Source organism: Triturus cristatus, chromosome 1_2 (genome assembly GCF_964204655.1).
Source record: "Triturus cristatus chromosome 1_2, aTriCri1.1, whole genome shotgun sequence".
Taxonomy (NCBI): Eukaryota; Metazoa; Chordata; class Amphibia; order Caudata; family Salamandridae; genus Triturus; species Triturus cristatus.
Window position 1 is genome coordinate 1,091,611,337 of NC_140580.1, and position 23,989 is coordinate 1,091,635,325.

At 50.8% G+C, this 23,989-nt stretch overlaps 1 protein-coding gene across 1 annotated transcript in view; it reads left to right on the plus strand.

Annotated features, from left to right (window-relative positions):
* The window catches only part of CNTRL (centriolin), a 1,084,252-nt gene that overhangs the window by 155,284 nt on the left and 904,979 nt on the right, over positions 1–23,989 (plus strand). Inside the window, exon 10 of the mRNA XM_085613596.1 lies at positions 1,364–1,473. Coding sequence (XP_085469722.1) covers positions 1,364–1,473 — 110 coding nt within the window. The remainder of the gene's footprint in view (positions 1–1,363; positions 1,474–23,989) is intronic.

A 23,989-nucleotide genomic window follows, 5' to 3' on the forward strand; every position in this document is an offset into this window, starting at 1 on the left:
GGCGATAGAGTAGTATCCCTTTGAAGATTTTATAATGCTCCGTATTGAGGTTAAAGGAGAGTGCCTCGCAGGAGGTATTGGAGGCAGAGTGAAAAATAGGCTTCAGTGAGTCGTGATAAATGACCGCTAATCCCCCTCCTCTCCTAAAAGGTCTGTCCAAAGTCTGGCAGAAAAATCCTGGGGGAGTGGCCTTCGCTAAATCAGGGCCTGAGGCTTGGTCTGCCCAGGACTCAGTAATAAAGGCTTTTTTAATGTTTTGTTCTTCTAGGAATAGCGCACATTCTGTGCTATGTTTGATCAAAGACCTGGCATTAATGAGTACACACTTAATTGTGGGTCTGTTATCTTTGGAGATTCCTCTGCAGGGCTTTCTATAAGTGCCACAGGCAGGTTGATCAAGTATAATAGGCAACTGAGAGCCACAGTTACAACATACTCCTGGTGAGCACTTACGCACCGAGTCCCAGGCTAGCCTTGGGCATCTTAGTGATACCCCTCCTGGCATTAGCCACTGGAGCTCCTGTTTTGTGTATATTGTGGTTTCTGGGATCACACATTCAGGGGGACTGGCCCTGAGCCCGGTCCGAGTGTGGACGGGCGCAGACGGGCTTGCCTTAGGCGTCAGGCGTCAGCATGCCTCTTAAATAGGCAGCGTGTGACGGCTGGACTGCTAACCCTGCAATCGCCAAGATGGCCGCCCGCTCGAATGAGAGGCGGTGTGCAAATTCGGTAAAATAACCCCGCAAATATAATAATCACAGTCCTAATAATGTGGGAAAACTATGCGAGCCCTCAGACATTGGAAAATCAAAATACTCTGACATCTCTTGATAAATAAAACCTTGACACCCCTATATGTGAGTAGATAGTACGCATAAAAAGAGGAAAGGCCCTACTTTTTCTTTAACTCATTGCCTGTCGTATAGAATAACCACACTTCATTTGCACAGCTGTCGATGTTGAGGCCAATGCCCCAGTCACAATGGCCCTTAGATGTATTGTGAAATATATTTGGGAAGAGGCAGTGGAGTCTCTTCGGCCAACTCTGCCACTGTCCAGGGACAAAAGCTTCATAAATCGGGCAATGAACATTACGGGTGGAATTTGTACACATAGGAATTCCCAGAGAGGTAAACAAGTGGATTTCTAGACTGCATTGTATAAGCAAGCGACCAGGCATAAACAATATCTTGTGGAGGTACTCTAATGTGTGTGTAAGCTTCTAAAATGGAAGTGGCTTTTCTCATGAAGTCAAGTACATTTTGCAGTCACTTATACAGCTTTAGTCTCACCCATAAACAAGTGTGCATACAGTACATTTGCTGTGGAAATTACAATTGCTCTTTATTCACTTTTTCTGCAGCACGGGATACGTTAACAGCATTACAGAAGGAAATTGTGAAAGCAGAACAACAGATACTAAAAGCAACAGAAGAACTTAAAGAACTGGAAGATGCGGTTGCACAGAAAAAGGTATGTAAGAGGCAGATGTGAATTTCAAAAACTGAAATGTGTAGGTAACCTAATAAGGTTTTTAAACCTGTAATTCTTCCACACTTTGTTCTCTTTCATTTTTTTTTTGTTACATTTCTCTGTTTAATTGTAATATCAGACTCATCCTTGAGTTCTCTTTGCTTCCTACCACATCTCATCTTTGTTACTTGGGCCTTGTGCTAAAATGTTTTGAATTCCTTTAAAAGTCTGTACATTTTACCTACATTAAATATTTTAGACTTTGTGGTCATGACTATTGTCTCCTGCAGTCCTTATGTTCCCCTGTGCTTTTAGTTCACCACTAGATTGACCTAAAGGTATACCATATGCTCCCATGACTCCCTTTCTTTGTATTTCTCCAATTGATCTTGTATTTCTCTTCATGTGATCCAAGTATAGTTTCTCACTTTTTACTCACTAGCCACTGTTCTGTAAATGTGTACCCCATTATCTTTAGTCACAATGTCTAGTTTTTTATGTTTTCCATCTAGTCTTACTCCCTCCCCTGTTTTTCTCCCCTTCCTCAAATTGTCCTCTTCTTTCAATTGTAATTAAAAGAATAATTTGTTGGAAGTTATTATGGGGCATATGTATCAACATCACCATTTGCGATTCTCAAATAGCGATTTTTAAAGAATCGCTATTTGAGAATTGCAAAACGGGATGTATTTAAAAAATTGCAAACTTTTTGCGATTTCTTAAAATTCCTTAATTGCGATTAGCAAATTGCGAAATAGCAATTAAGGAATACCTGCCCATTCATTTCTATGGGCCAGGAGACCCATAGGAATGAATGGGAAGTAATTCTCAAATAGCGAATCGCAATTTGCTAATCGCAATTTGAGAATAATTTCAAAGGTGCAAGGGTGTCATGAGGACACCCTGATGCACCCCTGAAATTAGCATGTGTGTGCATATGGCGCACATACATGCCCTAAGGGCATGTATGAGCGCCACGTGGCACTTTGTAAAATTCAAAAAAGTGCATTTTGAAAGGAAATCGCGAATTACCACCAACTGGAAGTTGGTGGTAATTTGCGATTTCTTAAGGATAATTCGCACAACTTGGGTGCTTTTTACATATCATTTAAGAAATCGCAATTTGCGATTTCTTAAATGCTTACGCAAAATTAAGAAATCGCTAAATTAGCAATTCCTTAATTTTGCGATGGGATTTGGCTCATACATCCCGATTACCGATTTTTTAATCGCAAACGCTGTTATTTTGCGAATCGCAGCGTTTGCGATTAAAAAATCGTTTGATACATATGCCCCCATGTCACTTAAATATGTGCAATGCAAGATGCTGCAATAAGCCCTGTAGAGTTATGAGGTGTGCTATACAGATGTAAGAATACAGCGGTAAGCAGAGGAGTTTTGCATTGCTTGTGCTCCTTGGCAGCTTGCTTGTGATTTATTTATTTTAATTTAGTAAATTATTATTCCCATTATCTTTGGATTATTGCTCTAATTGAAGGGAAAATACCAATTTGTGAATTATCAGTCCAGCTGTGTCATCTGTTGCCAGGAGAATCTTCTAAACTGAGAATGCTAAAATATTTCAGACAGGGGATGAAGTTCCGCTTTTGTCAGCAATGTAGCAATACATAAATGGATAACCTCCAATTATTGTACCAGGGATAACAGAAAAGACCTCTTCCAATCTAGGTCCAGAAAATGTTCTCAAGTGGGTGCTTCGAGGTGCCACATTTATGCCTGGAACTAGATAGTTGGTCGGAATGACTGCTGGTCCCTCCGTAACCAATAAGGTAAATGTTCCCAGTGGTAAGCATACCTACTTTTGCAACAAGTCTTCAACCACACTAACCTTGGGCTCTGAGGGCTGAGGGTCAGTGCAGGGGGTGGATTGTGGAAATCCTAGTGTCCTCTCACATCAAACACTAAAATCCAGTTTGGTGTAGGTACTGCACCCAATACACCCAGAGAAAGAAGGCTGGTAGGACACAATCAGCAACTAGACAGTGGATGAACAAGAATTGTCTTGGCAAACTGTTCTCTCCCTTTCCCTTGGTGGTATATGTGAACCCAGCACACCTTTCAAACAGGATTTGACACTGGGCAGTCATAGGGAGGCCCACAGCCCCCACTATGCATATTTGGTTGAATGCAGAGGAGTCATCTCTGCCTCTTCAGGTCAGCCTATTGTTTGATCCTGAGAGGCATTTCACACCTTTTCTGCACCTGTTCAGGGCTAATCACTAGCTGGGAGCTGGCAAAGGCTTATGGGAATGTGCTTTCTGATAGTTCAAGCAGATAAAGGGTGATTTCACCATTGAATTGGATTTTTAAAAACAATGAAAATATTTGCTTAATTATTTGTCCAGCTGGTCTCTTTCGTGAGATACAGTATTTGTATTTTAATGTGCACTCTACATAGAACAGTTAGTCCTTCAACAGAGACACTTGCTTTGAAGGCCTTGTCACTGTCGGGACATGATAACATTAACTTTGCACATGTCATAATTTTAAATACCATGCACCCTACCTTGTTGGCAACCAGGCTTACATAGTAGTGACTTACCAACCATTAAATTGGAGGTTTTTATCTTTCAAAAGGGGTTTCTTTTGACAGGTCGCAGTGCATGTTTACACTGCAACAGGCAGGCTACACAGGATAGGCCTGAAGCCATTGCCACTGGAGTTGATGGCACAATAGATGAAGAGCAGGGTCAATACTGATTTACATATCTCTGGGTCCAAACTGGGGTGGCATAGTGAGCAAAAGAACGATGGGTGAAACCTTGACCTCTTGACTGTCGGTGAGTGGTTGAAATGTTTCAGCACTCTGTCCATCATCTTGTTGTGTTTGCTATACCTGAATGTGAAGCACAATTTTTCCAGTGATGTCCAATGTTTTTTAATGTATGTGCCATGCTGTTTGGTTAAAATGTGGACTCTATTTTGAGCCATTTTAAACACTGCTTGCCAGTTCCACCAGCAGTGCCAAATGTTCTAGTGCTATTTCAGATGCATTTTTCTATTGACAGAGCAAACACTCATAACCTATCCAACAGGCTGCCAAGTCTTTTCATGGCTTCAAATTAGAAGGTGGTGTCAGAGGTGGTTGCCACCAGCAAGCCAAGTATTCCTCTTCCTCCTTTTCATCTGTTGTGGCTGCCACCAAACTACTTTAATCTCACCTCCAGTGAGGTCTTTTGTGACCGGTCAGGGGCAGAATCCAATTTTTTCAGCCTGGCGTTTACTTCGGACGAGTGGGCCCTTCAAGTTGTTTACTCCATTCCTTTTTGTTTTCCCACCCTTCCTATTTCTGCACATGTTAGATGTTGGCAGTCCATGCTGCTATCCTGTCCAGAGACATTCAGTCTCATCTTGCCACGGGTAACATCAAGGTGGGATCTGAGGTAGAGAGAGGCAGTCCAGTACCTTTTCTTCTGATTCTCGAGAGGGACAGATGGGTGTGGCCGAGACTAGACCACAGATTACTGAATACTTCCTGAGAAAGGACCAATTCAAAATGCGGACACTGGCCCAGGTGCTCTCCTCCTTCGTTCCCTGAGACTGGATGGTGTCCTTGGACTTGCAGTTCGTGTACTTTCATGTCCCGTTCCTGAATTCCTACAGGCCTTATCTCTAGTTTGTGGTTGGGCCGATCCTTACGAATTCACCATTCTCCTCTTCGGCCTTACGTCAGCCCACTGGGTATTCATGAAAGTGATGCCATCTTCGTAGGTGAGGGATTAATGGATTTGTCTTACCTCGATGACTAGCTCCTGAGGCAGTATTATCTGAGCTAATTGGCGATCACCTGTGGATGATGGGCTCATTGCTGTCCAATCTTGGGTTCTTCATCAACAAACTAACATCCTGTTGCACATGTGGACTCTACAGTAGAACCTTTAGCTGCATTAGGCTCAGCACTGGGCCGGGCCTATTGGACATTATTCATGTCTCGTACAAGGTGGCCTGAAAGCTTCAATGGTGGATGATAGACGCCAGTCTGACATGTGCAGACCATTCTCCTTAACCCATCCAGAGCTCAATATTGTGAATTGTGACCGATGTGTCGACCCTTGGCCGGTTGGGGACCACCCTGACAACATGGAGATCAGAGGACTCTGCTCCCCAATCGCGCAAAAACATCATATCCGTGTTCTGGAGCTGCATGCCATTCAGTTGACAGTCAAGGCTCTTCTGCCTTTTCATCAAGGGCATGTTTCTCCAGTTCTTGCTAACAACATGACTGTCATGTGGTGCTGCAACAAGTAGGGCACTGTGGGGTTTGTTCTCTCTCTTTTTCAGTAGAGGGTCTGTGTAGGAGGCTGTGTAGGAGACTGGTTCCTCGAGAGATTTCTCTGCATCTTTGCCCAGAAGGGCAGGTCTGTGATAGATTTGTTCCCTCAGACAATGTGCAGTGTCTGGCCTTATGCACCTTGGAATATCCTCATCCTTGTTTCCTAGAAGACACGTTTCACCTTTGGTGGGACTCCGGCTTTTTTTACGTGTTTCATCAGCTGTCGCTCATCCTATAAGTCCTAAGGAAGGTCATCCTCATAGCTTGAGATTGGGCCCGGAAATCTGGTACTCCAGCTTGCTGATTCTGAGCATTTGCCCTCCACTTCATCTCTCTGTTTGGAAGGATCTACTATCCCAGCAGCAGGGGAAAGTCCTGCACCTAAACCTTCGCAATCTACCCATCTATGTGTAGTGATTGAACAGAACCAGTTAAGTGACATTGATCTACCATCCAAGGGTATGGATATGATCCTGGCTACTCACTGCGTGACCACCAACTCTGTCCATGCTGTCCATTGGGCTTAATTTGTGGCCAGGTGTGAGGACTGACTGGTCAGCCCTCTTCAAGTCAAATTCTCTGATACCCTTTTGTTTGTATTTCTGGCTCGGCAAGGTTTTGCTGTGGGCACTGTTAAAGGTAACTTATCTGCTCTTTTGACATTTTTACATTTGACTGTTGAGCCCTTCTTATTCATTTATTCTCCTTGTTCGCCCACTGTGTTGTGTTCTTTTGCAAAGGGCCTATGTATATTTCTGCCTGAACCTTTCTTTATGCCACAGTGTAAGTTCAATTTGGCTCTTACAATTTTTGACGTACATACCTTTTGAGCCTATGCACTGCTGTTCTCTGAGTTTGACTCTTAAAGTAATTTTCCTTATTATGATTACTTTTGTGTGTCACATCAGTGAATTGCAGGTGCTTTTTATGCTGCCACCACATACCAACATCTGACCTGACAAATTGGTGCTTTGAACTAGGGCATACTTTGGGCTGTCACCCATCCATTCGTGGCAGTCCATCACACACTGCATTTGTTTCCTCTCTCCTCCACCTCCCTATAAGAAGAAATAAAGGCAGCACAGATAGCATTTAGGAGCGACCCTTGACCCCACCAGATAGGTCGCTCTCCCTCCGCACAGCACCACCTGTGTGTCCCTGCCCCAGCTGCCGCTGCTGCTGAGGAAGTTCGAGGCCCTCCACCACCCGCAGTCTACCACCTGCGCCTCATCCCTGGTGGCCAGTGGTAGGCCGTAGGTTTGTTCATCTTCCGCTCTATTGTTTTATTGTATTGCCTGTATTTCATTGTTGTGTCTGTGACTGCTGTCGTTCTGTCTTCCTCCGCTGCCTGTTCGTGGTACGTGCCCGTTTTCCTCCCTCTGTTCCCCTCGCTGTCCCCGTGTCTCTGCCCGGTTTTTTCCTTCGGTACCCCTCGCTGCCCCCGTGTCTCTGCCCGGTTTTTCCTTCTGTACCCCTCGCTTAGTGACCACACCGTCATCCGCTCCACTCAACACGCAAGCACAGACGTCACCCAAAGATTACACTGACACTTTCATTATGGGTGAAGAACTGCTGCAGGTTTATTTCATACAACATAAGTATGACGATAAGTGGGTTATCTTACGGGCGATCCAGGGCAAGCAGCCCCTCGCTGCTCCGCCCGCCTGGCGAGCCAGCACGCACGGTGGGTCGATGCCCGGCAGTGCGGCACATTTTTTCCAGATCCTCCTTTGGATCAGTCTCATACTCCCGCCCCTTTTAACGGGGGCGGAGCGTGTTGTGGCACACCCCCGGTTGGTCAGGCCCCCCAACCGCCCGAAGGACTAACGGGGCGCCGTCGCGGTCTTCCCAGAACCTCCTTCGGCTCCCGGACCTTGGCTCGGGCACCCTTACTGTGCCTGACAGGGGTACCCTTCCTGTACCGCCTGTCGCAGAGGTACCCTTACTGTACCCTTCTGCCTCCAGATCGCCCTGTAACTCCGCCTGCAACGCAAGAAAAAACATTAAAACATTCCAATAGCGCGCTGCCTCCACCGCGCAGGGTAAGCGGAAAGGGTGGAAATTCGCGTGGCCAGGAGGAGCGGCGCAGGAAGCAGAGGAAGAACTGAGGGGGTGAGGCGCCTAAAAAGGGGGTCTAGCCTCGCCCATCCTTGTGGCACGCCTCCCCAGGACAAACCCATTGGGGCCTCCCCTCCCCGAGGCGCGGCCTACTAGAGAGGCGGAGCAGGGGAGGGGGGAGAGGGGGGGAGGCTCCGACGGGCGGCCACTAGAAGGCTGCCCTGCTGAGTGTCCCCCTGCGTGGGACGCGGGCAGCGGCATAGTGACCACACCGTCATCCGCTCCACTCAACACGCAAGCACAGACGTCACCCAAAGATTACACTGACACTTTCATTATGGGTGAAGAACTGCTGCAGTTTTATTTCATACAACATAAGTATGACGATAAGTGGGTTATCTTACGGGCGATCCAGGGCAAGCAGCCCCTCGCTGCTCCGCCCGCCTGGCGAGCCAGCACGCACGGTGGGTCGATGCCCGGCAGTGCGGCACATTTTTTCCAGATCCTCCTTTGGATCAGTCTCATACTCCCGCCCCTTTTAACGGGGGCGAAGCGTGTTGTGGCACACCCCCGGTTGGTCAGGCCCCCCAACCGCCCGAAGGACTAACGGGGCGCCGTCGCGGTCTTCCCAGAACCTCCTTCGGCTCCCGGACCTTGGCTCGGGCACCCTTACTGTGCCTGACAGGGGTACCCTTACTGTACCGCCTGTCGCAGAGGTACCCTTACTGTACCCTTCTGCCTCCAGATCGCCCTGTAACTCCGCCACAGCTCTGGGGAGGCTTCCGTCGCTGCCAGAGCCCCCCTTCCTCCCTTCGCTGTTATGGGTGCCCTGCCCCTGCGAGCTAGCTTTAGTGGGCTAAATTATGGGTCCTGTTCTGTAACCCGTAAATGACAGCATTAATTTGCAACATTACTCCGAAGCCCAGGGCAGACTACCAAAGGATGTCTATTGGCCCCACTGCCGTTCAGCTTAGACGTGAATGGTGTTCCTAACTTTCTTGCCGATGCCACTGCAGATCTTCCTAACGTAAATATGGGAAGATCTAGCACCTACATATGGAGCCAGAACTGAACCATAGCTGAAATTCTTCAATCCATCTATTCCCTTAGAATACATCTCTCAGCTCGAGGACCCGAATTTGTGAACGTTTCCCAGCTCCCTGGCTCCACGGAAAGGCTGAGCGAGAAGAGCAACACCTAAATCTGTTTCTCAGGCTGGAAAATATGGCATGGGTAACAAGGCATTGGTGAAATAAGCGCTTATGGACCTGCACTCCTATTAAGATTTTCAATTGGCCAAATTAGGGGCCTTCCTGGCTTAGCAGTGTGTTCCCAACAGCTACAGCACAATAAGCAGGGTGAAGGTAACGTGTGAGTTAACCACTTTCCTACATATATAAACACAAGCTGACATCACGAGTATCTAATGAGGGGATGGGCCCTTAAAAACTGTGAGCATCAGACAGTATGGGGGCGACAGCCTCTGTCCATGTACTCTCCCCAGCACACGGGAAATATATGCTCACTGTCCCTGGCTGCTTCATGTCACTGTCTCTGAATGGTTACTGCCACAAACCTTAGCTGGTGACAGCATTGTTGGCAAATGATTCGCTGAGACAATCCCACCTTCCTACAGCATGCCAGACCAAATAAATGAACAATCGATAAAACTGCTAACTCTGCCATATTTACCTTTTTGGCCATTAACTCCCTAAGTTTGCTTAATGTCATTGGTAAGCAGCACATTTCTGGTCATGCTCATTTCAGAAGGTGTTAAACCCCTTCCATTACTAGAAAGTTTAAGTGCAAAATTCAAGAGGTAAGGTCGCTCTCTGCTCTCTCAATTATTACCATGTAGATGAGGGCATGCCATTCTGGGGTGTCTGGTTGAAGTATGCACCGGTAATTGACACTCTCCCACGTGCAGTGCTGTGAAACGTTTGAAGTAGTTCATCAAATTCAGCCAGCCACCCCCTAGGTGGAGGCTTGCACTCCCAAACTTCTGCTAGTGACAACCCCAGGGGCCTAATACTGGGCTGTGTATATGCGGCCCAATATCACCATGAACAATTAGCTTGGAGTGGATGGGTGTTAATTTAGACTGGCTGAAGGCAAAACCTTTGACAATCACTCCTGACAAGACGTGCCAACGCAGGTAGAATAAAGAGTTATCAAGCCCGCCTTACTTCCTTTCCCAGTCTGACGCAGGTCGAAGAAGATGCCCCTTCCAGAAAGGTCATGGCCGCCTTATCCCTGAAGCCTATCCATACAGCATTCTACCGGAAATCTACAGCATTGCTCTGTAAAGCTTTTTCTGGTTCCACAATTAATTATGGTCGATATGCTCTCCCTCAGTTTGAACAAAAGCTTAGCTAATCGTACGCCTGCCTAATTCCCTGGGCTAACTGGCTTAATGCTTTACGCCTGGAATTGCCCCACCAAAAGTGGCCTTGCACTGAAACTCAACTGGGTTGTCTCAACTTCCTTGTAGAGCTAGAAACGCCCCCCGTGCTCCTTGTGCTTAGTAAATGGACCCGCTCCTTAGTTTCCAGCACACAATGCCCTTTAATGTCATCTGGCCCTGGTGCCTGTCAAACAACTGTGACAGCCTCAATCACCTTCATACAATAAATAAACGAACTTTAAAAGGTCGCAGAAGAGGCAAGCCAGGCTGAGTCTCGGTAGACCATGTCACTCTGGGCTTTCCCTTGCCTCCCTGTGGAACAGGGAGAATAAACTTAAAGATGTTAAGTATGGCACACAACCCAGGCCTTCCGCATGTCTCAAAACAGCTCAGGCTGCTGACTGTCCTGTATAGACTAAGCTGCCACTATGACTGTGAGTTGCAGAAAAAACTTATACCAGCTGTTTCCGAATAGCAAGGCTAAATATGAAAGGCAGCAGCATCTCTTGACTTAAGTGTGGAACTCGCACTAATAAATACCTTCAAGATGTTATATAAGACACACAGACCCAGGCCTTCAGCTTGTCTCAAAACAACTCAGACTGCTGACTTTTCTGTATGGACTAAGCTGCCACTGTGACAGTGATTTGGAAGAAACATTACACCAGCTGTTTTCGACTAGCAAGGCAAAGATGAAAGACAGCAGCATCTCTTGACTCTAGCGTGGAACTCACAATAATAACATTGGTAGATCAATTTCCGTGTTACACCTTCCTACAAGCTGACCATTGCATTATGGTTGAGACTGGGTTTTAGGCTGAACCGTTGACATATTGTACTCCCGCTACCAAGATAACATATATATATATATATGTATACCCTCCCTTATTCTGTTGCACCACTCGGGACACATAACTTTGTCACTTCGTACCTACAGGGATGGAGCTACTGCCAAAGAGATTCCCGCCTAGTACCAGATTACCCTAATAAATGCTGGATTTTGGGACAAAGAAACCAGAGAACCTATGTAAAGCGCCTTCCGGTGCGTGTGAACCCATGTCATTGCGATTAGTAACTGTTGCTCTGTTTGAGCAAAAACATGCGACTTTATTCACTCAGTCATTCAATCAGCACAGCATGCTGGAGATAGAGGAATATGTGGCCGGCCCAAGGATATACAAGTGAGCCACGGCATAGCCTGGTTCCAGAGACATGGGTGAGTGAAGCGGCCTCACGATTTTGTGACCGTGCAGTGCAGGTACGACTGCCCCTCAAAGCCCTACATGTGTACATATGAAAAGCTGATGTATTGCCAGTGGCGCAGGAGTCTCATGTAGGTATTCAACTGGTCTCTATAAATGATCATCATGACTTGAAGTTGTATAAAACCAGTGGCCCTCAAACACTGCCTAAGGACATAAGAAATGTGGGTTTTTAAACCTATTAAGTGCGTGCCTATGCACGATGGTGCCGGGCCGATACCGGGCAATTGGCACTGGTGCACCACAATGCAAGCTTGCCTGTATCACAAGAAAACCTTCCCCAATTTGGACATACACGCAACCGCCTCTAGTGTCCTGCAATCAGCTATACCGAATCTGGCTAACGAAAACGACCATTGGCCAAAAGGTAAAACTACTAAAAGCTAGACCCATTGTGCTTCCCAATGCTAGTCATGCCTAAATTGCAGCAGCAATGCGAGAGCCCCACCACATTGTCTGAATCTTCCTGGCCGCCCCCAAGGAGGCATTGCACAGGAGATGCACATTGGAAATGCTCTGGGACGAAGGATTGCTGTCTGCCTGCAGCCCTAGCTAGCCGTATGTTTCTCAAAACGCTTACCATAAACCGTAATGGTACAGACTCATCATATATCACCCTGGCCCCAAACCTTTCCCAGGGAACTGGAGAGAAATGAACTCAATTGCGCAGGGCAAGAAATACCAAAAGTTAGGATGAGCGTTCGTAGCTCACTGTTGACTATTGGGGCTTTAAGATATACATTGCAAGTAACACAAGGATGCCTCTTTTGAACACAGTACCCGCTGACCTATTTACATCATATGCACTCTGAAATCTACCTGGCACACGTTCTTTGCAGCCGGCATATTAACCCTCTGTGCTAACTACACCGAAGTCAAAACCTCCACTATACAAGTTCCTGATCTCTCTCCAGGAAGATAACGAATCCCCCGAGTTATCTAGACATGTGAGGCCTGGAATTGCCACTGAAAGAAACGCAGCATCCAGTGCGCCAAAGCATAATAAAATTTCCAAACCCGGCCGGATGAGACGGCAGGGAACCGCGACGGGGGACAAGATAGCTGAACATGTTGGCATGTCAAGAAAACAGAGATTGGTGGTGAGCCCTGAAAGGAATAACTGTCTTATGAGAGCAGCGCCTGCTGGGTGTGAATGGATCCTGTCCGAACAGGGTAGGGGGGGGTTAGAAGTAACGTTATGGAAGGGTGGACACAATACAGCGAGGTACACTCAGCGGCACCGGGGCAGAACATATGCGGGGTTGGTTCTCCTCTACCCACCTGGGGTGGCACTGACCAGGGGTGAGGTTTCAAGGGGACTGACCGTGAGCCAGAAGACGCAACCCTTTCTACGATAATGACTGGTTCCTACCCCCCCCCCCGCACCCTCATAACGGACGTAATCTCGGCAGGGTTTGTACTTCATTATTCCAAGGCCGATAACATTAGTACCATCACGTTGCGAAACAAAACAGCTATACTACGAGCCAAGCGTCATTTTTGTTTACACTCTACATCATTTAATTTTTTCAAAACCACTTTTGATTATTGTGTCGACGTTGCTTATTCCTGAACTAATTGTAGGCCGAATAAAAGAGATAGGTAAGTGACGGAGGGACTAGGGCCATAACATTGTCGCCCACGGCTACATTACATATTGCAAATACAGGTACTATGCGGATGCTCCCATTTCCATCATGTGGCAAAAGCAATTGTGTAGCGGTGTGGAACTACAATGCAGATCAACCACCGGCATGTTCTAAGAATGTCTGCTAGCGGTGTGCAAGCAGTTCTAGAATATCAAGACTCCACGTTATAAATTGCAAATAACAAAAGGATGCCTCTTTTGAAAACAGCCAACCGCTGACCCCCACGCATCTCGTGCCTCCCGATATTTCCGCCTGTTTGTCTCGCGTGTAGACGGCGCCAAAAGCCCCCCACTAAAGGCCTGTACCTAGATGCACATCGCACAGCGAGGAAAGCAGTAAACCTGGCTTTCCAAAGTGAAATGCTACACATTCAATTCTGGTAAACCTTGCTCCCGATCCTGAAATGTACAAGGGAGGGGGGGGGGATGTGATACCGAGGACGCGCAGAGCCGATAAAAGTAGCTTCTCCCATACCCCGTTCAGCTCCAACCTCGGATGTGAGCCTGGCATGGGAGGCAGACATTGCGTTTCATTCTGTACCGCAAATAGAGCAGCTTCCGCCTCGCGCCCCGGCGCTCAATTGTCATATACATCGAGGAAATATTCAAATGTCGCCTATTAATCATGGCTATAGGACCACCTACATGGGTGTGCGCTCTCTCCACAAAAACCCCGAGCCAACCCGGGCATGCAATTACTTGCTCCGTTTAACCGTCGCCCCGGAAGCAGCACGACACAGGAGCTATGTCTGTAGCCGCACTGTGGCCACCCCGGGGTACCATACTCCCGCAAATGCTAGGCAGCCTGCAGCTATCGCACCCGGCCGGTCAAATTCAGCGGACAATGACAAAAGAAAACCAGCGCACCCGACGGGGCCCAGAGCCACCCGATCCGAGTCCTTCTCCGTCTTCCGTCACTTTTTCTTGCACAGCTACTCGATGTGCCAGCCAAATACAACATGGGGGGGCACGGCTGACTGCTGCTGCTCAACCCCTGCTACAGTAAGCACGCCCTCACACCCGAGATGCCCCGTACAGTAGGAGCGGGGGCCGCCAAACACGGCTAGCGCCACCCTAACCCGGCGCGCCGGCCTCACCCTGCTCAACCATGCGACCGCACACCCTGCCCAGAAGCAAGCCCGAAGGCGATCTGCAGCCTTAAGCCAGCGCTTTAAACCCCCGGAACACCAACTGTGGCATGAGAGGGGCCGACCCCGCGACGCACCCCCCCCCCCCCCCCCGCCCCCCCCCCCCCCGCGGTCGCCCTGACGAACGCAATAGAACGCCCGAGGCCCCCAACGGGCCGGGAGTGGTCCAAGCAATCCGAGAGGGGGTAAACATACGTGAGAGCACTGGCCCGTACTGGACCGAACCCGCAACCTTGGCGTTAATTCCCCACGTTCGAACCAACTGAGCTAGCTGGCAACGATCATTGCTCTTACAACGCACTAGGGCTGCTGGGGGTCGAACACGAGGCATCGGACCTTCGCAGCATGCGCTCCACCCATGGTCTACATCTCTATGCGGGGGGGGGGGTAGCAGATCGGCACTGGGAACCGAAACCCTGCTTGCCAGCGGGGGCGCACCGACGCACACCAACAGTGTGTACGCTTAATAATCCCACCCAAACAACGCCGCATTCCCTACGGATAGAGGTGGGAGGGGGGGGGGATGCGGATGAGCGCGAGCAGCCCTACAATGTGCACTTTGGCCGCTGAGTACGGTAGCGCCCGGCAAGACAGTTGTATTGGCCCGCTCACGCACCAGCAAGAAAGCACCTAACCATAGCATTGCCCGCTTGCAGCCGCCTAGAGTTCGGACGAGCGGCGCCCTCCCCCACACCATGCAGTACAATTCCAGTACCCCGCCACAGTCTAGATCCCCGAGCATTGCACGGCCCCACGGCCCCCCCCCCCCCCCCGCCCGTGGTACGCCGACCACAGGGCCCCGTCTCCTGGTACTGCCCAGGGACAGGGCCGGGGCGAGAGGGAAGTAACCGGAGACTCACCGAGAATGAGGAGCGACACGACGGAGCACGACGAACAGCTGGCAAGGCGAACGAGCGGCGCAGGAAGCAGAGGAATTCGCGTGGCCAGGAGGAGCGGCGCAGGAAGCAGAGGAAGTACTGAGGGGGTGAGGCGCCTAAAAAGGGGGGTCTAGCCTCGCCCATCCTTGTGGCACGCCTCCCCAGGACAAACCCATTGGGGCCTCCCCTCCCCGAGGCGCGGCCTACTAGAGAGGCGGAGCAGGGGGGGGGGAGAGGGGGGGAGGCTCCGACGGGCGGCCACTAGAAGGCTGCCCTGCTGAGTGTCCCCCTGCGTGGGACGCGGGCAGCGGCATACCTTCTGTTTCTCAGCTGCCCCGTATTTCTGTGCCCTCTTGCCTTCTGTGACACTCGTTTTTCCTGTATTTCTCTGCCCTTTTTGCCTCTGTGCCACTCGTTTTTCCTGTATTTCTCTGCCCTTTTTGCCTTCTGTGACACTCGTTTTTCCTGTGTTTCTCTGCTCTTTTTGCCTTCTGTGACACTCTTTTTTCCTGTATTTCTGTGCCCTCTTGCCTTCTGTGACACTCGTTTTTCCTGTATTTCTCTGCCCCTTTGCCTTCTGTGCCACTCGTTTTTCCTGTATTTCTCTGCCCTTTTTGCCTTCTGTGCCACTCGTTTTTCCTGTATTTCTCTGCCCTTTTTGCCTTCTGTGCCACTCGTTTTCCTGTATTTCGGTGCCCTCTGTGACACTAGTTTTCCCTCGTTTTTTGTGCCCTTTTGCCTTCTGTTCACTTCATCGTCCCTCACCGCCCCCGCCGCTGCGTCCTCTGCGGCCCCGCCCCCCTGACTGCCCACTCGCTGCCCCGCTGCTCCTCCCTCCCACCTCCCCATATATGCAGGCTGCTGTGCAGCCGCGCCGCTGGGGCGCCAAAGGAGCGCCTAAGGCAAGCCCGTCTGCGCCTGTCCGCGCCTGAACCGCGCCCAGCGCCAGAACCGCTGGCCCCCGCACCCGCCACGACGACCACTGCCAGCACGCTCTCAACTCCGGACAGACCTAAACCTGCTTCAAGGCCGTCCCGAAACGCACACACGGTCCCTTCACCTGCCAGAACTGCAGCTCCACCAGCCTCAGAGCCGACGAACAACCCGCCAAGAAAAACCCCAACCACCTCCGATGCATACTACTGAACACCCACTCTGCACGCAAACACGCTGTCGAGCTCTGAGACCTGCTCAACACAACATTCCCGGACGTCGCCTTCCTGACAGAGACCTGGCTGAACGACTCCTCCGCACCCGACATCGCCATAGCCATCCCAGACGGCTACAAGATCACCCGCAGAGACTGCACCAACGGAGTCGGAGGAGGAATCGCCATCGTCCACAAGAACAGCATCAGGGTCTCGACTAGCACCGACGATGCGCTCAGCACCGCCGAACACATGCACTTCCAGATCCACACAGACCCTAACTCCACCCTCAGAGGCACCCTCGTCTACCGACCACCCGGACCCCTTCTCCAGTTCAGCGACTCCATCGCCGACTTCATCAGCATGCACGCCTTGACCTCCAACGACTACATCCTCCTCGGAGACCTGAACTTTCACCTTGAGAACAACAATGACAACAACTCCACAACCCTGATCGATAACCTCGCCAACCTCGGACTGAAGCAACTCGTCACAACGCCCACCCACTCCGCCGGCCACACGCTCGACCCGTCTTCTCCTCAAGGCCGCACGTCTCCGTCAGCCACACCACCGAACTCCTCTGGACCGACCACCACTGCATCCACTTCGCCTTCCAGAAACCCACCACACACACCACCGCACCCAACAGATCCCCCGCCGCTGCTGGAGCAAAATCACCGAAGACCAACTACATGCAAACCTCGCTCTCAGCCCACCCACCGAACCCTCCAACGCCGACGACGCTGCCCACAGCCTCAGACGCTGGATCGAGGACTGCGCCAACACACTCGCCTCGCTGAAGAAACCCCCACAGAGACACCAGTAAGAGGGCCAGCTGGTTCACCCTTGAACTCCTTTCCTCCAAGCAAGCCTGCCGGAAACTAGAGAAGGAATGGCACAGTGAACAAACTCCAGACAGCCATGCAGCGCACAAGGACGCCATCCGCAACCACCACCACCTCATCAGGGCGGCCAAGAGGACCTCCTTCAAAGACCGCCTCGACAACAACGCACACAATAGCAAGGAGCTCTTCAACATGCTATGATCTCCCGAGGCGACTCCGGGAGCAACGAGACTTTCTAAGCAACTTTGTTTTGCTTTTTTAAAACCACTTGCCTACTTACCTGCACTGCGCCCCGATCCCGGCGCTTGGATCCTTCCTGGCTGCCTCCTCCCTGCACGCGACCAGAGACCAGACCGCCGCCGCTGATCGCCCCCTCCTCGCTGACTCTCGGAGGGGACGGGCGGCTCCTCCATCTTGGGCGGGTCTGTCCTCGGCGCTGCAGCGCTTTTGGCTCTTCCCCCTTGGCTTAGCTCTTAAGGAGCTCACTCACCTGGGCTCTCCGACCTGCTATGATCTCCCGAGGCGACTCCGAGAGAAACGAGACTTTCTAAGCAACTTTGTTTTGCTTTTTTAAAACCACTTGCCTACTTACCTGCACTGCGCCCCGATCCCGGCGCTTGGATCCTTCCTGGCTGCCTCCTCCCTGCACGCGACCAGAGACCAGACCGCCGCCGCTGATCGCCCCCTCCTCGCTGACTCTCGGAGGGGACGGGCGGCTCCTCCATCTTGGGCGGGTCTGTCCTCGGCGCTGCAGCGCTTTTGGCTCCTCCCCCTTGGCTTAGCTCTTAAGGAGCTCACTCACCTGGGCTCTCCGACCTGCTATGATCTCCCGAGGCGACTCCGGGAGCAACGAGACTTTCTAAGCAACTTTGTTTTGCTTTTTTAAAACCACTTGCCTACTTACCTGCACTGCGCCCCGATCCCGGCGCTTGGATCCTTCCTGGCTGCCTCCTCCCTGCACGCGACCAGAGACCAGACCGCCGCCGCTGATCGCCCCCTCCTCGCTGACTCTCGGAGGGGACGGGCGGCTCCTCCATCTTGGGCGGGTCTGTCCTCGGCGCTGCAGCGCTTTTGGCTCCTCCCCCCTGTCACGCCCCCTTGACCCTCCCCCCTCATGTGTCGTCCCCACATAACTGTTCCTCTCTTCCGGCGGCGCAGCGGGCGGGCGCAGCGGGCGCGACGAAGGCGCGCCGAAGTTGCGCCTAAGTTAAGCCCGTCTGCGCCCGTCCGCGACGGGCCGGGACCAGGGGCCGCCCACTCTGCTTCTCGCCTGGTTTACACTACTGCCCAACTTACTGCAATATCTGCCTTTCCCTCTCCTGCCCCTCTCCCCCTTCATCACCTACAATCACTTGGTATTCTTTCTTCTCCTTTACTTCGCCCGATTCTTGTTTCTCCCGATTCCCTTCCTCTCCCCCCTATTCTCCCTCCGGTTACTCGTTCCCCTCTGGCCCCTACGGCTGCCTCTGCCTATCTACTTAACACCCGGTCCGCAGTTAAACACCAGATAGCACTTTTTAATCTTTTAACCACTGTTTTTCCAGACTTTTTATTTCTGACCGAAACCTGGTTCACTCCTGACTCTCTCACTGATCTGCTAGCCATCCTCCCTGACACCTACTACGCTCTCCAAGCTGACCGCCCGGATGGCAAGGCTGACGGGGGGGTGGCGATGATTGTCCGGTCGTCACTTAAATTTCAGCTCCTCCCTCACCCCCCCATTCCTAACGTGGACTACCTGGTGGCCCGTTCCCTCAACCTTCCTTCTCCCCTCACTGTGGTTCTTGTCTATCGCCCCCCTCAATTGATGCCTTCCTTTGTAGCCTCCATCCAGGAGTTGTTGGCCACTCTTGTGGTCAACAACTCCTCTGTGCTCCTTCTTGGTGACTTCAACTTCTGGCCAGGAGACCTTAAGGAAGACCTTTCTTCAAAAGACTTCTCTGCCACTCTTCAATGTCTGAATCTTACCTCTTATGTCACAGCCCCGACCCACGTGCATGGTCATATACTTGACCAAATCTGGTCATCTTGCCCCCTTGCTTCACCTCCCTCCATCTCTCCCTGTGTCTGGTCTGACCACTCTATCATTTCTTTTTCTGTTCACTTAGGTATGGTTGTCAAACCCTCTCCCCCTAAAAACCTTCTAGCTCGCAACTGGAACCAAACTGATCTTGATTCCCTTTCACCCTCTTTGGTATCCTCTGCTCCTGATCTCACTTGTCTCCCCCTTGAATCTCAGGCCAAAGCCATAAGTACATGGCTTGCTGCTTCGTGTGACCGTGTGGCCCCGCTTAAAAAGATCAAAGCGGTTCGTCCATACGACGCGCACAAATGGTTCTCCACTGAGCTCAAGGCACTAAAACTTGATCTCAGACGGGCGGAACGCCTTTGGAGACGTCAGTATTCCCCTCCTCTGCGAGTTCAGTACAGACAACTCCTTACCAACTACAAAAAAGCAGTCCTTAATGCCAAAACTTCCTACTTCACGGAGAGAGTATCGCTCTCCGTGAATAAACCTCGTGAAATCTTCTCTTTGGTTCGCAATCTTGCTACTTCTGATCGCTCCACTCCCAGCCTGGTTCCCTCCCAACCCCTTTGTCTGTCACTTAATAATTTTTTTATTGACAAGATTGCGAAAATTAAAGCTGACATTCCTATTGTGCCTCAGCCTACCCTCACCAGCCCTGTTACCCTCCCTTCTTCTTCCTTCGACACTTTCCCCCCTATCTCCCTCGACTTGTTCCACAACTACCTGTCTAAAGTTAAATCTGGCTCTCCTTTGGACGGTGTTCCTGCACGGATCCTCAAAATCCTCTTCACTAATTGTCCTGGTCCCCCTCTCTCTTTTCTCAACTCCTCACTGGCCTCCGGTGTTGTCCCCTCTTCCTTTAAATCTGCTGTTGTCCTTCCTATTCTAAAAAAACCTGGTCTTGATCCTTCCCTCCCAGCTAATTTCCGTCCCATTTCCCTTCTTCCCTACCTGGGTAAGATCCTAGAGACCCACGTCACCTCCTGCCTCTCCTCATACATCGAGGACAATGGCCTTTTAGCTTCCCACCAGGCGGGTTTCCGCCCTGGCCATTCGACAGAAGCGGTGGTTCTAGCGGTCTTAGATGAACTCAAGGGCAAGGCTGATGTTAACCTTCCTCAAGCCTTGGTGCTTCTCGACTTGTCCGCTGCGTTTGACACGGTCGACCATTCCATTCTTCTTGACCGTGTCTGCGCAGCGGGCATTCGGGGCGTGGCCCTTTCCTGGCTAGCATCCTTTCTTCAGGATAGGCATCAGGCTGTTCATCTCTCCGGTTTCTCTGCCCCTTCCTGTTCGGTCACTTGTGGTGTTCCTCAGGGCTCTTCTCTTTCCCCCCTCCTCTTTAACTTGTATATCTGTCCTCTTGTTTCTTCTCTTCTCAAGCTGGGGGTCTCTGTATATAATTACGCAGATGACCTCCAGCTTGTCTTTGATCTGTCTTCCTCTCCTGATTCTATTCCCAAGTTCAGTTCCACCCTTATCTTTATTTCGGAATGGATGAGCGCCAACCATCTTAAGCTCAACCCCGATAAGACGGAACTTGTCCTCACGGGTGGTCCCTCTAACCCTTGGTCCCCTGAACATTGGCCCCCCTCTTTTGGACCCCCCCCCACGCCCTCTCCTTCTGTCCGTACCCTTGGCATCAAAGTCAGTTCTGACTTAACCATGCACAGCCAGATTAGCTCTGTTGTGTCTTCATGTTTCCTTTCTCTCCGTCTTATTCGGAAAATATCACGCTTTTTCACCACCGACGCGCTTAAATCCATAGTCTTGGCTTTAGTCATCTCACGCCTCGACTATGGCAATGGCCTGTACGTGGGTATCCCCTCCCACGAATCCCGACGTTTACAGGCCATTCAAAACCAGGCTGCCCGTCTCATTCTCTCCCTTCCCAAATCCTCTCATATCACCCCTGTCTTAAAATCCCTTCACTGGCTCCCCATCCGCTTCAGATCCCTTTTCAAACTTGCTTGCTTTGCCTTTCGCGCCCACTCCCGTTCGGCCCCTGCCTATATCACTTCCCTCATTTCTTCCTATGTTCCCAGTCGCACTCTCCGTTCTTCTTCTCTCTCCCTTCTTCACATTCCCCGCTTCCGCAAATCCAGATCCGGGGGCACTCGTCTTTCCGTCTTGGCTCCCCAGTTCTGGAATAGTCTCCCACTTCATCTTCGCTCCATTCCTATTTTCAGCCATTTCCGTAAAGCCTTAAAAACTTTTCTTTTCTCTTTGGCTTTCCCCTCTTAGGTCCCCTGTGTCTCCCTCTGGGAGCTCTGACCCAGGTCCCCCAGCGCCAGGAAGCCGCTTGGCAGCAGTGCGCTTTATTAAATATTGTTTTCATTCATTCATTCATTCAACATCGTGAAGGAACTCTCCAACCCCAGCTCCAACACCAATGACATTCCGCCGTCGCAAGCCCTGTGCGACTCCCTCGCCACCTTCTTCCACCGCAAGATAGCAGACATCCACGACAGCTTCAACACCCAGACAGTCCCAACAGACAGCACCACAACAGACCCTCTGCACACCATCGACTACGACCCCCTGCTAGCCTGGGCCAGCGTGAGCATCGATGACCCCATCAAGACCATGAGCACAATCCACTCCGGCTCTCTGTCAGACCCATTCCCGCACCACGTCTTCAACAAAACAAGCAGCTCCATCGCACCCCACCTGCGCAACATCATCAACCTCTCCCTCGAGACAGCGACCTTCCCAGAGAGCTGGAAACACGCCGAGGTAAACACCCTACTCAAAAAACCTAAGGCAGACCCAAGAGACCTCAAGAACTTCCAGCCCATCTCTCTGCTCCCCTTCCTGGCCAAGGTCATCGAGAAAATCGTCAACAGACAGCTAACCCGTTAACTCGAAGAAAACCGAATCCTGGACCTTCCCAGTCAGGGTTACGCAGCAACCACAGCACCGAGACTGCCTTCATCGCCGCCACCGACAACATCAGGACCCTGCTGGACAACGGTGAGACCGCAGCACTCATCCTCCTAGACCTCTCCGCCGCCTTTGACACCGTCTGCCACCGCACACTACGAGCACGCTTCCACGCCGCAGGGATCCGAGACAAGGCTCTGGAATGGACCACCTCCTTCCTCTCTGGCAGAACCCAGAGCGTCCGCCTCCCCCCGTTCCGTTCCAAAGCCTCCGAGATCATCTGCGGCGTACCCCAGCGATCCTCCCTCAGTCCAACACTGTTCAACATTTACATGGCCCCGCTAGCACACGTCGCCCGACAGCACGACCTCAACATATTCTCCTATGCAGATGACACTCAACAGATCCTCTCCCTCACGAAGGACCCCATCACCGCCAAAGCCAACCTCCACGAAGTAATGAAGGCCGTCGACGACTGGATGAAGATCAGCCGCCTGAAGCTGAACTCTGACAAGACGGAGGTCCTCATCCTCGGCTCCAACCCCTCAGCCTGGAAGGACTCCTGGTGGCCGACGGCACTAGGGGCATCCCCGACACCCACCAACCACGCACGCAACCTGGGAATCATCCTCGACTCAACGCTCTCAATGACCAAGCAAGTCAACGCCATCTCCTCCTCCTGCTTCAACACCCTCCGCATGCTCCGGAAGATCTACAGATGGATCCCAACAGATACAAGAGAGACAGTCACCCAGTCTCTCGTCAGCAGCAGACTCGACTACGGAAACGCACTCGACGCGGGAGCCCCTACCAAGCTCGTCAAACGACTACAACGCATCCAAAACGCCTCGGCGCGACTGATCCTCGACGTACCACGACATGGCCACATCACCCCCCACTTGAGAAACCTGCACAGGCTCTCCGTCAACAAGAGGATATCCTTCAAGCTCCTCATTCACGCACACAAAGCACTCCACAAGACTAGCCCAGCCTACCTCAACAGACTGCTCTCCTTCTACATCCCCAACCGCCAGCTACATTCTGCCGACCTCTCACTCGCCACCGTCCTGCGCATCCGAAGAACAACCACCGGCGGGAGATCCTTCTCCCACCTCGCTGACAAGACATGGAACACCCTCCCACTGAGCCTACGACAGACCCAATACCTGCTGACCTTCAGGAGGATACTCAAGACCAGGCTGTTCGATCAGTAGCGCAAACCCCCCACCCCCTCCCTCCCCCCAGCACCTTGAGACCCTCGCGGGTATGTAGTGCGCTTTACAAATGATTGATTGAGCACCTGGTAGATGACCAACTCTTCATTGGATTCGCCTGTGCGAAAGGCGGTTAATCCAAAAATGTGCCTTATTTGGGTAGGTTTTTCTTGCATCAAGCTGTGCTATGCCTTGGCCAAGAAGGATTGAGTCTTGAGAGCATTTAGGCTAATTACAACAAGTAAAAGTATTTTACTGTCACCCAGGTTAGGGGTGTTCCAGTGTTGGCCGCGCTGCTACATCAGTGTCTAATCACTACTTTATCCGGTAGTTTTGCATCGATTCTCTGGTCTGCAGGGAGGGCCATTTGGCTTATTGGTCCGGCAGGACTTTCTGGTGCAAAAATCCTATCCTAATATCCACCAGAAAGAGTGTATCTAAAAACAAGTAACTTTTTCTTCTGATGAATATTTCTAACCGCATATTCCTTACATTTTGAATCAATACCAAAGCAGTACCTGCCCAAATATGGTGGTTTCTTTCATGCCAAATAATTTATAAAATGACCATATTTCTTCACAAATACTGAGTCTATAGTAGAGCATATTCTACACATGGTAGATGTCACAACTACATTCTTGAAACCCATTTTCAAATCAGGATTGGTTAGTTCGATAATGTGTTGTATTAAAACAAGCTATTCAA